At 41.8% G+C, this 17,267-nt stretch overlaps 1 protein-coding gene across 1 annotated transcript in view; it reads left to right on the top strand.

Annotated features, from left to right (window-relative positions):
• The window catches only part of LOC133537328 (neurogenic locus notch homolog protein 3-like), a 90,249-nt gene that overhangs the window by 42,046 nt on the left and 30,936 nt on the right, over positions 1-17,267 (top strand). Inside the window, exons 12-20 of the mRNA XM_061878360.1 lie at positions 663-799; positions 1,844-2,068; positions 4,918-5,059; positions 5,127-5,250; positions 5,537-5,728; positions 9,488-9,625; positions 11,753-11,935; positions 12,013-12,207; positions 15,641-15,789. Of these exons, the coding sequence (XP_061734344.1) occupies positions 663-799; positions 1,844-2,068; positions 4,918-5,059; positions 5,127-5,250; positions 5,537-5,728; positions 9,488-9,625; positions 11,753-11,935; positions 12,013-12,207; positions 15,641-15,789 (1,485 nt within the window). The remainder of the gene's footprint in view (positions 1-662; positions 800-1,843; positions 2,069-4,917; positions 5,060-5,126; positions 5,251-5,536; positions 5,729-9,487; positions 9,626-11,752; positions 11,936-12,012; positions 12,208-15,640; positions 15,790-17,267) is intronic.

The following is a 17,267-nucleotide window of genomic DNA, read 5'->3' as shown; positions in this document are numbered from 1 at the left end:
GCAGAGACAAAGTTCAATTTAGCTCATGGGGAGAACACATGGTGCTGAACACTTAGTCACAGTCTCGCCCTACGCTCTAAGGTTCAGCTCCCGCGTGCCTCTTTTTAATCAGAGTTCCATAGTCAACATCACTGAGGCCGCATCTAAAAGGAGTGGTCACATATATTATGCAAAGCAGGTCCAGGATGCACAGTACGTGACAGAATTGGCTGGGGGCCTTGTGATTTTGCCTTGTCCCCGCTTCGTCTGCGTGTTGTCATCTTATCTTCTTTGAGGTCCTTGAAGTCTCTGCTTCGTCTGCGTGCCGTCATCTTATCTTCGTTGAGGTCCTTGAAGTCCTTGGCTGTTAGCGGGCTAAAACAAAGATAACATCTGTGGCAGAGGCCACCCCTCCGACAAGAAGTTTTGTCCTTGCATGGATTATAAAAAGTCTAACTTGATCACAATAGCTAATATCTAAAGCAACAGACTTTAATCATACTAAAGTTAGTGTGATAATAATATATACATAATTATTCTAACACCACTTTACACCTGTACATTTTCCTTGCAAAATTGAGTGTTTTTATTTTTTGTCAAAGCGGACTTTGCAATACAGCACATTGTCTCTCTTGAAATTGTGAAACGTTTACTGTGTGTGGATATGTTTGTGAACAATACAGGTTTGTGTGTCCGCCTGGTTCTTCTAAACCCAATGCCCCGGCCAATGCTTGCCCGCCGGGGACACTGAGCGACCGCACGGACACCACGGATCGTTCCCAGTGTCAGCAGTGCCCGGCCAGATATGCTTGTCTTCGAGGTTGTCACATACTGTATTTGTACCGTATTTCCTTGATTTGCCGCCGGGGCGCTAATTATTTCAAAACCTCTTCTCACTCCGGCGCTTACCAAAGGCATGCGGTAAATTTAGGCCTGCGCTTAAAAAATTAAGTGTGATATAAGGATACCATCATGAAAAGCACATTTAATAAAAAAAATGTTGTTATGGTCTTACCTTTACTTCTAAATAAAGTCCATGCACAGCTCCTTCTGATCAAAAGCATCGGTAACTTGTTCATAAAAGTCTTCCTTATCTTTCTTCAGTTTTAAAAGTCTTTCTGTCTCGATGGAGATATTCCTTTATTACCTCCTGCTTCGATTGAAAGTCCAGTTTAGAAAACTGTTTTATTTTAGATACGTAATCCTCCATGTTAAAAGTGCAAGCGAGAGGAAAAAATAAACACACGCTGCTCACTCTTGCTGCTTGTTGTCACTTCTTCTGCAGCCGAGTAGTCGCAAGAAGGATCACTAGCGCCTTCCACCACCAGGAGGCAGGAGTCATTTAATGACTCATATTTGACACACGCAGCTATGGTATATTAATAAAACGTAGCTGCTTAATGTTCTTTTTAGCATATTCAATAGCTTGGACCTTAAATCCTACTGAACAGCTCTTAATCTTCTTCCCTTTATGTGATTTCAAATGATTGAAATCAGCCTCCTCCATTTTGAAAATGACGACAGGTGAAGTGTCACTAGTGACGTGACGCGTTTGACCCGGCGGAAATCCTAGGCATATGCTAATTATTTTGCAAAACGAGTTTGACCCGGCGGAAATTCTAGAAATGCGCTAATAAAAATAATATTTTGCCAAACAAATTTGACCCAGCGTTAATCCTGAGCTGACGGTAATGCTAAGCATGCGCTAATTATTTTGCGAAACGAGTTTGACCCGGCAGTAATTGTAGGCATTCGCATACTATATACCCGGCGGCAATTCAAGGAAATACGGTATATTATTTTTGTGTTATCGAAATAAATAACACGTTTCAAATCTACAATAATAAATATTGTTGTTTTTTAGGAACAGGTGGCATCCAAAGACCCCCACTCTCCTGTTCTGTTGGACATTATTGTCCACCTGGCACCAAATTCCCCACCCAATACAAATGTCCAGAGGGGACTTGGAGCAGTCAAAGTGGATTAGAAAGTGAAAGCGAATGCCAGCCGTGCCCACCGGGCTGGTATTGTTTGGTCGGGTCAGGATCGCCTTCGGGACGATGCAGCTCCGGACACTACTGTCCTGAAGGTACACGCAGAAGTGGAAAATCGTACTGACCTCAGCGTACTGTAAGGCCTAAAAACAAGTCTTTGTACATGCAAACAAACAAGCAGCGCCGTGAAATTTTTCTACAAGTGAGGCAGAGCTTTTCTTCCAATCACACACACACCAGTGACCTGCTGGAAAAAGTGTCTCAAAGGTTGTTAGCAATTTAGCAAAAAACAAGGGAGAAGAAGACATTATTCAATTTATTTTTATTTTTATTTAATCAACATAAAAAACACAAGATACACTTACAGTTAGTAACCAAACCTAAAAACCCACCCTCATTCTCACTCATTCACACAAAAGGGTTGTTTCCTTCTGTTATTAATATTCTGGTTCCTACAATATACAGTGGGGCAAAAAAAGTATACAGTTAGCCAGCGATTGTGCAAGTTCTCCCACTTCAAATGACGACAGAGGTCTGTAATTTTCATCATAGGTACACTTCAACTGTGAGAGACAGAATGTGAAAAAAAATCCCGGAATTCACTTTGTAGGAATTTTAAAGAATTTATTTGTAAATTATGGTGGAAAATAAGTATTTGGTCAACCATTCAAAGCTCTCACTGATGGAAGGAGGTTTTGGCTCAAAATCTCACGATACATGGCCCCATTCATTCTTTCCTTAACACGGATCAATCGTCCTGTCCCCTTAGCAGAAAAACAGCCCCAAAGCATGATGTTTCCACCCCCATGCTTCACAGTAGGTGTGGTGTTCTTGGGATGCAACTCAGTATTCTTCTTCCTCCAAACACGACGAGTTGACTTTATACCAAAATGGATACATGGATGATACAGCAGAGGAGAATGTCATGTGGTCAGATGAAACCAAAATAGAACTTTTTGGTATAAACTCAACTCGTGGTGTTTGGAGGAAGAAGAATACTGAGTTGCATCCCAAGAACACCATGCCTACTGTGGAGCATGGGGGTGGAAACATCATGCTTTGGGGCTGATTTTCTGCTAAGAGGACAGGACGATTGATCCGTGTTAAAGGGGAACATTATCACCAAAGCTATGCAAGTGTCAATATATACCTTGATGTCGCAGAAAAAATACCATGTATTTTTTTAACCGATTTCCGAACTCTAAATGGGTGAATTTTGGCAGATTAAACGCCTTTCTGTTTATCGGTCTTTTAGCGATGACGTCAGAACGTGACGTCACCGAGGTAACACACCCGCCATTTTCATTTTCACATTACAAACACCGGGTCTCAGCTCTGTTATTTTCCGTTTTTTCGACTATTTTTTGGAACCTTGGAGACATCATGCCTGGTGGGTGTGTTGTCGGAGGGTGTAACAACACTAACAGGGAGGGATTCAAGTTGCACCACTGACAAGAAATTTGCCGCCAGACCCCCATTGAATGTACCAAAGTGTCTTCACATTTGACCGGCGATGCTAAGACAGACATGGCACAGAGATGTATGGATAACCTGCAGATGCATTTGCAACCATTAAGTCAACGAAATCACAAAGGTGAGTTTTGTTGATGTTGTTGACTTATGTGCTAATCAGACATATTAGGTCACAACATGACTGCCGGCTAATCGATGCTAACATACTACGATAATCGATGCTAACATGCTATTTACGCTAGCTGTATGTACATTTGAAACTAAATACCCACATTTAATGCGAAACAAACACTTAGCAATCGACGGATTTAAGTTGCTCCAGTGTCACAAGATGCGAAAATCCTGATCGTTTGGTCCGCACATTTTACCGGCGATGCTAATAAGGCAGCCATGCTATGGGCCACTTCATTAGGTACACCCACGCTATGGCCGAATAGCATCAATAGTTATTCGCTCAATAGCTTCAATTTCTTCTTCAATTTCGTTTTTCGCTATCTGCCTCCATACTCCGACCATCTGTTTCAATACATGCTTAATCTGTTGAATCGTTTAAGCCGCTGAAATCTGAGTCTGAATCCGAGCTAATGTCGCAATATCTTGCTGTGGTAACCGCCATGTTGTTTGTATTGGCAGCCCTGTATGACGTCACAGGGAAATGGATAGTGGTTTCGAAGATAGAGAAAATAAGGCACTTAAAATCTTTATTTAGGGATATTCCGGGACCGGTAAAATTTTGAAAAAAATTTCAAAAAATACAACAAGCCACTGGGAACGGATTTTTATTGTTTTTAACCCTTTTGAAATTGTGATCATGTTCCCCTTTAAGGAAAGAATGAATGGGGCAATGTATCGTGAGATTTTGAGCCAGAACCTCCTTCCATCAGTGAGAGCTTTGAATGGTTGACCAAATACTTATTTTCCACCATAATTTACAAATAAATTCTTTAACATTCCTACAATGGGAATTCCTGGATTTTTTTTTTTCACATTTTGTCTCTCACAGTTGAAGTGTACCTATGATGAAAATTACAGACCTTTGTCATCATTTTAAGTGGGAGAACTTGCACAATCGATGGCTGACTAAATACTTTTTTGCCCCACTGTACATCTAGACATGCCGAGGAGTATGCAACATTTTTTTAAATAAATATTTTCTTGCGGCCCAGCCTCACCCAGACTCTGCATCCAGTGGCCCGCAGGTACATTGAGTTTGAGACCCCTGATTTAGAGTCTCGAATGCATGTTTTTGGAGAAAGCTCAAAACAAACTAACCACTCTAAAAAAAAAAAAAAGACATAAAAAGTAATCTGATAGTTGGGTCAACACAATAATATGTCAAAGCTGTAGGAACTTTGAATTTCATAGTCAACTGCTGGAGTCTGAGGGATTCAAATCAATAGTTCTTCTACTGGAAAGTGGATTTATGAGTCATTCAAACGCATATAACTTAAAGTTAATGCTGCGTCCTCAGGGACGGCATATGGCACCCAGTTTCCTTGCCCTGCAGGCATGTACAGCCTCCACATGGGCAACAGGCAGAAAGAAGACTGCCTGCCTTGCCCTGAAGGCTCATTCTGTCCTGAAGGCACCTCCAAACCTGGCCCTTGCCCACCGTAAGTACTGATTAAGTAGTAGAGAGAAGGCGCAAACTCTGTGTTTACAAACCCCTGTCCTATCTAGCGCAACGTTCCGCCGTCTGAAAGGAGGTCAGCGAGTGGAGGACTGCTCCGCTTGCCCGGCGGGCTATTTTTGTGCCCACTCAGCCACTGTCAACCCAAGAGCGTGTGGAGCCGGCAGCTACTCCGTAAGTCTACCTATTGTGACTGGTCGACTGAGACAGCGGGTGTTTGTAGTCTCAGCTCAGGCTTATTTTTAGATCCTCCTCCCACAGTGATGTGTCTTATATTAGTCACCTATCTGAAGATGTCAAGGGAGAGTAGCAGTTAAAGTTTTATCACAATTCCTTTTTTTGCTCCAGTTGTCGAATCTTAATCCTTCTATTATTTATTTTCATACTTTTGCATCTCTTTGGGTTTTTCTCCCCCATACTGGCTGATAACTCCAAGCATCTTATTCTCCAACCCGTGTAGGACGAAGGGTCTGCGAAGTGTTCCCCGTGCCTGCCGGGCCACTTCTGCAGCAACGAGACCACAAGTGAGGAAGTCATGCTGAGCGTCATGGTGTGTCCCCCGGGCTTCCTCTGCGCCCAGGGCTTGGCTCGAGACCCTCGTCGCTCGGCCACCCTCTGTCCCCGTGGCTTCTACTGCCGTGGAGGAGGCATCGTGAGTTAGACAATGACACCTAGCTCCTGATTTACTAAGATCCCAAATAACAAGTGCTAAATAGCGTGTGCAAAATTTTAATTGCAGGAACTATCCATTGCCGTGTTGTTCAACTAAGACTTTTTGCGCAGTTTATAGCAAGTTCAAAAGTTGTGCAGACTGTCCCACTTAAATAAGGTTTTTGCACGTAGACCGGTTGTCACTATGAGAAAAAACTCATTTCCATCCCTATTCATGTTTTCAAGCTCTTCAACCTGTATTGTTGAATATGCAGCACACATCTATAATCTGTAGCACACTGTCAGGTTCAAACACTGATGACATCTATTAAACAAGACAAGAATCAAAGAATCAAACAGAGACAGAATTGAATTTGGCTCAGTGAGGAGAAACGCGTACACCTGTACCCTTGTCCAGTGTCACCACGCTCTGACGAAATATTGTACTCCACCTCTTTTATTTGGACTTTCCCTGATTACATGGCAACAGCCATCGCCTTCGTTTACAAAACAGTTAAAGGAAAAGTTCGGCTCAAAGAAAAGGTTATAAATAGTTGAAAGAAAAGGTCGTAAAAGAGTTCAAAGAAGAGGTGCCTGGAGCTTGGGTCGGTCCTGCTTTCTCTCCGCTTTGTAGATCTCGGGTTAAGACAAACATTCTTCTGTGGATTACAATACATCAAAGAAACAGATGCCCTCATGTCGCTCCCCATCCTACACAGTGGAGTTTTACAAGTCTTTTGCTGGTAGGGTCAAAGACAGCTTTTGTCCTTTTGCAGGGCGAGCTGAACTCAATGTAACACAAAGTTTTGTGATATCCATCCATCCATCCATTTTCTACCGCTTACTCTCTTTAGGAGTTGCGGGGGGGGGGCGCTGGAAGGCGGGGTACACCAACTTGGGTGCAATTATTCTGACACACCCTTTCAGCAATATATATAGTAATTGCAATTTGGATAAAGGAACATATTTTATGCTTGTCGAAGGTGCGTCTGGAAGACAGCACAACACAATAACTGCGATGGTATACTGAAATGATCCAGGGGCAAGAAAATGCATGTTGCAAGCAGTTTTTCATATAGGAGATATATTAATTGATTTGGTGTTTGTTTTTTCTTCAAGTCACCCCTAAAGTCATTCATCTGTTCAAAGATGAAATTGTTGGACAGATGATTTGTCTGATATTTTTTTCTGACATAAATAGATTTTGGACATCATCATGGAAGAGTTTGTTTGTGCCCAACTGGGCAAGTTTGCATCCTTATTCCAGACGCTAAGCAGCAGCCGCAGAATAGTTTTATGCTTGATGAATCACTTTATGAGTGTCAAATGATTATATTATATATCCTCCTCCTCCTCCTACTACTACTATTTTGGGCGTTCGGATGATAAGCATATAGTCTGCATATTTATGAAGACAAATGGTATGCGCTCTCTATACTATAGAGCAGGGGTCACCAACGCGGTGCCCGCGGGCACCAGGTAGCCCGTAAGGACCAGATGAGTCGCCCGCTGGCCTGTTCTAAAAAATAGCTCAAATAGCAGCACTTACCAGTGAGCTGCCTCTATTTTTAAATTTTACTTATTTACTAGCAAGCTGGTCTCGCTTTGCTCGACATTTTTAATTCTAAGAGAGACAAAACTCAAATAGAATTTGAAAATCCAAGAAAATATTTTAAAGACTTGGTCTTCACTTGTTTAAATAAATTCGATTATTTGTTTACTTTGCTTCTTATAACTTTCAGAAAGACAACTTTAGAGGAAAAAATACAACCTTAAAAATGGTTTTAGGATTTTTAAACACATATACCTATTTACCTTTTAAATTCCTTCCTCTTTTTTTCCTGACAATTTAAAACCAATGTTCAAATATTTTTTTTTTATTGTAAAGAATAATAAATACATCTTAATTTAATTCTTCATTTTAGCTTCTGTTTTTTCGACAAAGAATATTTGTGAAATATTTATTCAAACTTATTATGATTAAAATTCTAAAAAATTATTCTGGCAAATTTAGAAAATATGTCAAATCAAATTTAAATCTTATATCAAAGTCTTTTGAATTTCTTTTAAAATTTTTGTTCCGGAAAATCTAAAAGAAATAATGATTTGTCTTGTTAGACATATAGTTTGGTTCAATTTGTTATATATTCTAACAAAGCGCAGATTGGATTTTAACCTATTTAAAACATGTCATCAAAATTCTAAAACTAATCTTGATCAGGAAAAATTAATAATGATGTTCCATAAATTCTTTTTTTGTTTTTTTTCCCAAAAATTCGAATTAGCTAGTTTTTCTCTTCTTTTTTTCGGTTGAATTTTGAATTTCAAAGAGTCGAAATTGAAGATAAACTATGTTTCTAAATTTAATTGTCATTTTTTCCCTGTTTTCTCCTCTTTTATACCGTTCAATTAAGTGTTTTTTTCATCATTTATTTTCTACAAAAAACCTTCCATAAAACGAAAACAAATGTACGACGGAATGACAGACAGAAATACCCGTTTTTTATATGTATAGATTTATTTATTAAAGGTAAATTGAGCAAATTGTCTATTTCTGGCAATTTATTTAAGTGTGTATCAAACTGGTAGCCCTTTGCATTAATCAGTACCCCAGAAGTAGCTCTTGGTTTCAAAAAGGTTGGTGACCCCTGCTATAGAGCAAAGCTTTCAACAGGGGGCCGCAGAGGTACTGCAGGTGGTAGTGGAATTTTTAATTGAGTAGACTTCTTTTTTTTTTATGAAAACATTATAAAAAATGTTTTTATATTCCATTTGCAATTTTTCCCCAAATTTAAACACAGTTTGGTTTCGTCTTTATTTTAAGGGACAAAGCACAGAGACATATTAGCTTAAAGACAGGTATGGCCTGCACCAGGTGATAACTAATCAGCTAGTTTCCATCTAACATTAGTTTATAAATGGCAGTGACATGACCACCCTACTCACTGTACATTGCAGGCTTGAAACAAAACCCATTCATTCATCCTTTTTCTACTGCTTGTCCCTTTCAGGGTATGAATAAAAACATGTATTGTACTATTATATTAATCTCAGCATTTAAGATGGCTACCTACTAATATACCTTGCATACTAAGAAGGTATTTTACGATCGGTTTGATTTAAAATACAAGATATATAAGTAGGGGATCCCGACACCAGATCACACTCTCCTTGCAATAGAGTAAACAGTCTTTCAGAATAATTGTATCGGAGTTATCACAAAACTTTGTGTTGCCATGAGTTCCCAGCGAGAGGACAAAACCTGTCTTTGATCTTACCAATAAAAAGGCTTGTAGAACTCCACTGTGTAGGATGGGGAGAGACATGAGGGTGTCGGTTTCTTTGATGTATTGTAATCCACAGGAAAATTTTGTCTTGACCCGAGATCTACAAAGCGGAGACGAGACAGGGCTTAACCCACAACTGCTGTTTACCACCTTTTCTTTGAAATGACCTTTTCTTAGAACTGTTTTGTAACCAAAGGCGAGGGCGATTTATGACCCCTGTCCCTTTAGAAACAGCTGTTGCCATGTAATCAGGGAAAGTCCATATAAAAGAGGAGGGGTACAATCTTTCGTCAAAGCGTGGTGGATCACTGTACAAGGGTACGGGTGTACGCGCTCTCCTCATTGAGCCAAATTTAATTCTGTCTCTGTTTGATTCCTTGCTTCTTTATCTGTTTAATCAATGTCATCAGTCTTTAAACCTGACACAGTCCTATAATGGCTGCCATGTGAACTCTTAACATGTTCCCCTACAGGATCCCAACCCTGTTCCCTGCCCGAATGGTACCTACAGTGAATATCCTGGCCTAAGCGATGTCAGTGAGTGTGTGCCTTGTCCTGAGGGGAAGTACTGTTACTCGAAACATCCCGAAGAGCACCCTATCACCATCCCTGTAAGGAATTACACACACAAGACAGTTTATGGGGAATGTTGGCATATCATGGCTTTTAATTATTAAATGAAAGAACGAAGAGATGTTTTCATGTACTTGAAAATATTATATACATTGCTATATGTTGTACAAGGCAGGCATGGGCAATTATTTTAACTCGGGGGGGCCAAATTTTTAAAAATGTGTTTGTGGGGCCCGGTATTTCTATCAATCTGTTTATGTGTGTGTATATATATATATATATATATATATATATATATATATATATATATATATATATATATATATATATATATATATATATATATATATGTATGTATACATGTATATCATCATCAATCAATCAATGTTTACTTATATAGCCCTAAATCACTAGTGTCTCAAAGGGCTGCACAAACCACTACGACATCCTCGGTAGGCCCACATAAGGGCAAGGAAAACTCATTTTATATATATATATATATATATATATATATATATATATATATATATATATTTTTTTTTTTACGATCACGCAAAATGCAACAAAAATGCAACTAACACAGCGAAATATGAACAGGAAGGGTATAAAAACCCCCGACCTACAATCTGATACATCTGCTACATCACTAAGCTTTAGAACGTTCTTGCAAAAATCTCCTTCCGCGTCTGTCCCTGACACCAGCATTTCAGGCTGGTCGCTCTGGAAACAATCTGTTAGAACAAACCCCACCCACACTACTTGGTGCCTCGTCTGAACTGCTGTGACTTAAATCACCATAGTAACTAATTAGATTACCATAGTTACTAGTATATCATGCAAAAGTGCAGAATCCAACCATTGAAATGCTTTGTATAGTTCAAGACTCATTGCAATTTGACAACATCACTGCACATCATAATGGCAATTACAGTTTCGATCTTAAAGGCCTACTGAAATGAGATTTTCTTATTTAAACGGGGATAGCAGGTCCATTCTATGTGTCATACTTGATCATTTCGCCATATTGCCATATTTTTGCTGAAAGGATTTAGTAGAGAACATCCGCGATAAAGTTCGCAACTTTTGGTCGCTAATAAAAAAGCCTTGCCTTTAGTGGAAGTAGCAGACGATGTGCGCGTGACGTCACGGGTTGTGGAGCTCCTCACATCTGAACATTGTTTATAATCAGCCACCATCAGCTAGAGCGATTCGGACCGAGAAAGCGACAATTTCCCCCTTAATTTGAGCGAGATTGAAAGATTCGTGGATGAGGATAGTAAGAGTGAAGGACTAGAAGAAAGAAAAAAAAGACGAGGGCAGTGGGAGCGATTCAGATGTTATTAGACACATTTACTAGGATAATTCTGGAAAATCCCTTATCTGCTTATTGTGTTAGTAGTGTTTTAGTGAGATTATATAGTCATACCTGAAAGTCTGAGGGGTATGGTGACTGCCAGTGTCTCTGAGGGAAGTCATGGAGGAGCCAAGAAAGTTGCAGCTGCCTCTTTGACAGCTGCAGGAGGAACGACACAAGCTCCGCTCAGGTTTACGATAAGAGCCGACTTATTACCACAATTTCCTCACCGAACCTGCCGGTTGACATGTGGTAGAGAACCATGTTCGCTTGATCGCTCTGTTCCATATTAAAGCTTCACAACAAACAAAGAAGCACCGGCTGTGTTTGTGTTGCTACAGCCGGCCGAAACATACCGCTTTCCACCTACATCTTTCTTCTTTGTAGTCTCCATTATTAATTGAACAAATTGCAAAAGATTCATAAACACAGATGCCCAGAATACTGTGTAATTATGCGATAAAAACAGACTACTTTTAGCTGTGATCGGTGCTGGGAGAACATGTCCGCTACCACCAGTGACGTCACACGCACTCGTCATCATTCCGCGTTGTTTTCAACAGGATACTTCGCGGGAAATTTAAAATTGCAATTTAGTAAACTAAAAAGGCCGTATTGGCATGTGTTGCAATGTTAATATTTCATCATTGATTTAAACTATCAGACTGCGTGGTAGTAGTTGGTTTCAGTAGGCCTTTAAAGATCTAAAAACAATTATTTGGGAATGTGTGGCGCATGCGGCCCCAAACCTTATTTTGCCCAGGTCTGATATAAGGAAATAACAGCATCTCTCCAATTGTTACTTCTGCAGACGGGCCTTTGTCCTGATGGCCATTATTGCTCAACTGGTACTGGATACCCGTATTCCTACCCCTGCCAAGTTGGACAGTACAGGAGCAACGCAGCAGGTCACAGTGGAGCGGTGTGTGTTTCATGTCCGCCCAGACACTACTGCGACAAACCAGGAGTTGACACACCTTCAGTTTGCCCTCAGGTGTCAATACACATTATTATTTACAAAGTAAAAGTGTGTACAGTCTCCTACATTAATGCTTTTCACCAATTTTTTAGGGATTTTACTGTCCCGAGGGTTCCTTTTTTGCTCATCCTTGTCCTGAGGGGAGCTATGGATCGCGTTCTGCTCTCGGAGATGAAGGTGAATGTTCCCCCTGTGGAGGAGGTCGGTATTGCACCGGTGTGGGACTGGCAAAGCCCTCTGGAATCTGTGAGGGGCGATTCTACTGCAGAGAAGGCTCCAAGTCTGCAGTATGTACTGTAAATGCTGTGATTAGGAATATGAACCGTTTTTAAGGTAGGGATGTGCTAATCGATCGGCCACTCATCAGTATCGGCCGATTCTTGTGAAAAAGTATGTGATCGCCATTGTTGATGAATGCCTTTCAATGTCGATCACAAACGAGGATCTCTTTGGCTGACGCTATATATTTTTAGTCGCTTGACTTTGATTGATTGATTGATTGATACTTTTATTAGTAGATTGCACAGTACAGTACATATTCCGTACAATTGACCACTAAATGGTAACACCCCAATACGTTTTTCAACTTGTTTAAGTCGGGTCCACGTTAATCAATTCATGGTAATTCATGGACTGACGACTTGCTAGCAGCTCATTCATTATGTGTCTTCATACATATTGTGCAGCCGTTCCACTATGTATGTGTGTATGTTTATGTATATATGTACAGTATATGTATATATGTATGTATATATGTGTATGTATATATATATATATATATTAGAGATGCGCGGTTTGCGGTTTCATCCGCGGAGTCCGCGGATAAACTGCGGGTCGGGCGGGTGACATGACGAAAAAATTGATTTTAATTCGATTCGGGCGGGTGTACCATCTGCTCGACAGTCCAGCAACATGTTGCGTGTGGTTTCCGCAGCAACACGCACACGACTGCAAGGCATAGTGGGTGACAAAGAGTACACTAATGGTTGTGATATAAACAATTTTAACACTCTTAGTAATATGCGCCACGCTGTGAAGCCACACCAAACCAGATTGTCAAACACATTTCAGGAGGACATCCTCCCAGTAACACAACATAAATGCAACACAGCAAATACCCAGAATCCTTTGCCATGAAAATTCCTGACTATTTTATACACCCCCGCTACCAATACTATTGACTTGTTTGTAGACATATAAAATACTTTAAAATAGTCAATGTCCAGCTTGTATAGCAGTATAGATTTACTAGTCACTGAAAATGACTTAATATTACTACGTCCGGCGGGGGAAGGTGACGACACAGCGGGAGGGATCATTTTCGATAGGTTTATTGAAACTGATGATAATGAGGAGTTGGGGTGTGTATGCTACTCTCTGTGAATGTTGCAAGATGATGTGTAGAATTAACAATGTAATAGTTACCAGGGGTTGTCGTATGTGCGTGTTGGGTGAATCCAACCACGAATTGATTAACGTGGACCCCGACTTAAACAAGTTGAAAAACTTATTGGGGTGTTACCATTTAGTGGTCAATCGTACGGAATATGTACTGTACTGTGCAATCTACTAATACAAGTTTCAATCAATAACATCTTTCATCAGACAAAATGGGCAAAGCAAGAAAGCAGTCCGTGGGCAAGCGAGCGGTCGGGGGCTGGAGAGAGGCGATAGGTCCGTGTCCAAGCAGGGGTCGAGGATCAAGGGAAGCAGTCCGTAATCCAGTGGGAAGTTGAGGCACACACCTCGATCACGGGAAACAGAGGGAACACTGTGGCACAGGCACAGGGAAAGCACAGAGAGAACAAGTACGCGGAGGGACATCAGAGACGGGATGCCCACTACGGTATAGCTCGGTTGGTAGAGCGGCCGTGCCAGCAACTTGAGGGTTGCAGGTTCGAGCCCCGCTTCCTCCATTCTAGTCAATGCTGTTGTGTCCTTGGGCAAGACACTTTACCCACCTGCTCCCAGTGCCACCCACACTGGTTTAATTGTAACTTAGATATTGGGTTTCACTATGTAAAGTGCTTTGAGTCACTTGAAGAAAAAGCGCTATGTAAATATAATTCACTTCATACTTCACTTCACTTCACAATGAGAAATGAACTACGTTCCGGCACTGGATATTCAGCTCCGCTGGTCTTTATGTCGTCTGCCTTCATCAGACCAAGGTGTGCTGATTGCCGATTGATTGCAGCCGTGCAGGCGTCTGGCCGCGATGCGGGAAGAGCGAGTTCCGGTGCGCTTCTTGCGGGGTGTGCTTACAGCAGATGACACGCGGGATTGTGCACGCGCCGTGACAAAAACAAAGTCATTATTTTTTCAGAGGGAAGTAAATATGTACTGCTGTACAAGCTGTACTGTACTGTCAGGTTTAAACACTGATGGCATCTATTAACCAGACAAGAAGCAAGGAATCATGCAGAGACAGAGTTCAATTTTGCTCATGAGGAGTCACGTATTTCGGGCTGTACTCTAGTTACAGATCCAAACTACGTTCTAAAAGTCTCCTCTATTTATTTGGAAAGCCCTGTTACATCACTGAAGCTGTCGCTGAGGGAAGGGGGTAATCTCGACAACTCCAGTTAAACACAATATATGATTAGAGAATAAATACAAAGTCGGTGACGCAGGTCATATCGCCTCGTATCTGCTCTGTCTGCGTCAAGGCGGTGTTCGGCCGAATGTGGACACAGCTCTTATAAAAACAACTAGCAATCTTTTGGATTGCCAGCTTGCATAGATACAAAAATACCACATCAGCACAATTGACAATAATTAATATCAACGGCCCTTAAGCATAAAGTTATGATGATAATATACACATAATTATTCTAACATGTACTACTTCAAAGTTTGTCCAAGTTTCATTTTTCTGGTATTATCCTTTGAGAAGGGTGGAGTGCCATCTCCGGGTTGGGGAGGAGACCCTGCCCCAAGTGGAGGAGTTCAAGTACCTAGGAGTCTTGTTCACGAGTGGGGGAAGAGTGGATCGTGAGATCGACAGGCGGATCGGTGCAGCGTCTTCAGTAATGCGGACGTTGTACCGATCCGTTGTGGTGAAGAAGGAGCTGAGCCGGAAGGCAAAGCTCTCAATTTACCAGTCGATCTACGTTCCCATCCTCACCTATGGTCATGAGCTTGGGGTCATGACCGAAAGGATAAGATCACGGGTACAAGCGGCCGAAATGAGTTTGGGTCTCTCCCTTAGAGATAGGGTGAGAAGCTCTGCCATCCGGGAGGAACTCAAAGTAAAGCCGCTGCTCCTTCACATGGAGAGGAGCCAGATGAGGTGGTTTGGGTATCTGGTCAGGATGCCACCCGAACGCCTCCCTAGGGAGGTGTTTAGGGCACGTCCAGCTGGTAGGAGACCACGGGGAAGACCCAGGACACGTTGGGAAGACTATGTCTCCCGGCTGGCCTGGGAACGCCTCGGGATCCCCCGGGAAGAGCTAGACGAAGTGGCTGGAGTTGGGGAAGTCTGGGCTTCCCTGCTTAGGCTGCTTCCCCCGCGACCCGACATCGGATAAGCGGAAGATGATGGATGGATGGATGGATGGATGGATGGATGGATATCCTTTGAGAAGACATAAAATGTTGTCGCAAAATAATTGAAAAGATTGTACCGGGACAAAAACATTGAGACATATCATCTTGTAAACAATCAATATTGTCTCTGTAGTTTGTGTAGGTGACCAGCTGTCTTTATGTAATCTTCAGACTCCAGTGGACGGCCATACAGGTGGTTTGTGTCCACCAGGAAGCTACTGTCCTCCAGCGTCCTCTTCTCCCTCCCCCTGCCCGCCAGGCACCTTCAGCAACATTTCTGGTCTAAGTAGACCTGAAGACTGTGTCCGCTGTCCACCAGGGTACCAACTAATTTAAAGGCCTACTGAAATGAGATTTTCTTATTTAAACGGGGATAGCAGGTCCATTCTATGTGTCATACTTCATCATTTCGCGATATTGCCATATTTTTGCTGAAAGGATTTAGTAGAGAATATCGACGATAAAGTTCGCAACTTTTAGTCGCTAATAAAAAAAGCTTTGCCTTTACTGGAAGTAGCAGATGATGACGTCACAGGTTGGAGGGCTCTTCACGTCCTCATATTGTTTATAATGAGAGCCTCCAGCAGCAAGAGCTATTCGGACTGAGAAAACGATAATTTCCCCATTAATTTGAGCAAAGATGAAAGATTCGTGGATGATGATATTTATAGCGAAGGACTAGAAAAAAATTAAATAAAAAAAAAAAAAGTAAAAAAAAAAAAAGGCGAATGCATTGGGACAGATTCAGATGTTTTTTAGACACATTTACTAGGATAATTCTGGGAAATCCCTTATCTTTCTATTGTGTTGCTTGTGTTTTAGTGAGATTAAATAGTACCTGATGGTCGGAGGGGTGGCTTCACGGTGGCAGAGGAGTTAGTGCGTCTGCCTCACAATACGAAGGTCCTGCAGTCCTGGTTTCAAATCCAGGCTCGGGATCTTTCTGTGTGGAGTTTGCATGTTCTCCCCGTGAATGCGTGGGTTCCCTCCGGGTACTCCGGCTTCCTCCCACTTCCAAAGACATGCACCTGGGGATAGGTTGATTGGCAACACTAAATCGCCCCAAGTGTGTGAATGTGAGTGTGAATGTTGTCTGTCTATCTGTGTTGGCCCTGTGGGGAGGTGGCGACTTGTCCAGGGTGTACCCCGCCTTCCGCCCGATTGTAGCTGAGATAGGCGCTAGCGCCCCCGCGACCCCAAAAGGGAATAAGCGGTAGAAAATGGATGGCTGGATGGATTTAGTAGAGAATATCGATGATAAAGTTCGCAACTTTTGGTCGCTAATAAAAAAGCCTTGCCTTTACTGTAAGTAGCAGATGATGACGTCACAGGTGTGAGGGCTCCTCACGTCCTCACATTGTTTATAATGGGAGCCTCCAGCAGCATGAGCTATTCGGACAGAGGAAACGACAATTTCCCCATTAATTTGAGCGAGGATGAAATATTCGTGGATGATGATATTTATAGCGAAGGACTAGAAAAAATAAAAATAAAGATTGCAGTCAGAGCGATTCAGATGTTTTTAGACACATTTACTAGGATAATTCTGGGAGACCCCTTATCTTTCTATTGTGTTGCTAGTGTTTTAGTGAGATTAAATAGTACCTGATAGTCGGAGGGGCGTGTCCACGGGTGTCTTGACGCCAGTCTCTGAGGGAAGTCGACGGCACCTGCATGGACGGCGAAAGCTCCGCTGATCTCCAGTAAGAGGCGACTTTTCACCACAATTTTCTCACTGAAACCTGCCGCTTGACAAGTGGTCGGGAACCATGTTCGCTTCAATCAATCAATCAATGTT

This window comes from Nerophis ophidion, linkage group LG18, assembly GCF_033978795.1.
Source record: "Nerophis ophidion isolate RoL-2023_Sa linkage group LG18, RoL_Noph_v1.0, whole genome shotgun sequence".
NCBI classification, from domain to species: domain Eukaryota; kingdom Metazoa; phylum Chordata; class Actinopteri; order Syngnathiformes; family Syngnathidae; genus Nerophis; species Nerophis ophidion.
This window is presented reverse-complemented; position numbering and strand designations above follow the sequence as displayed.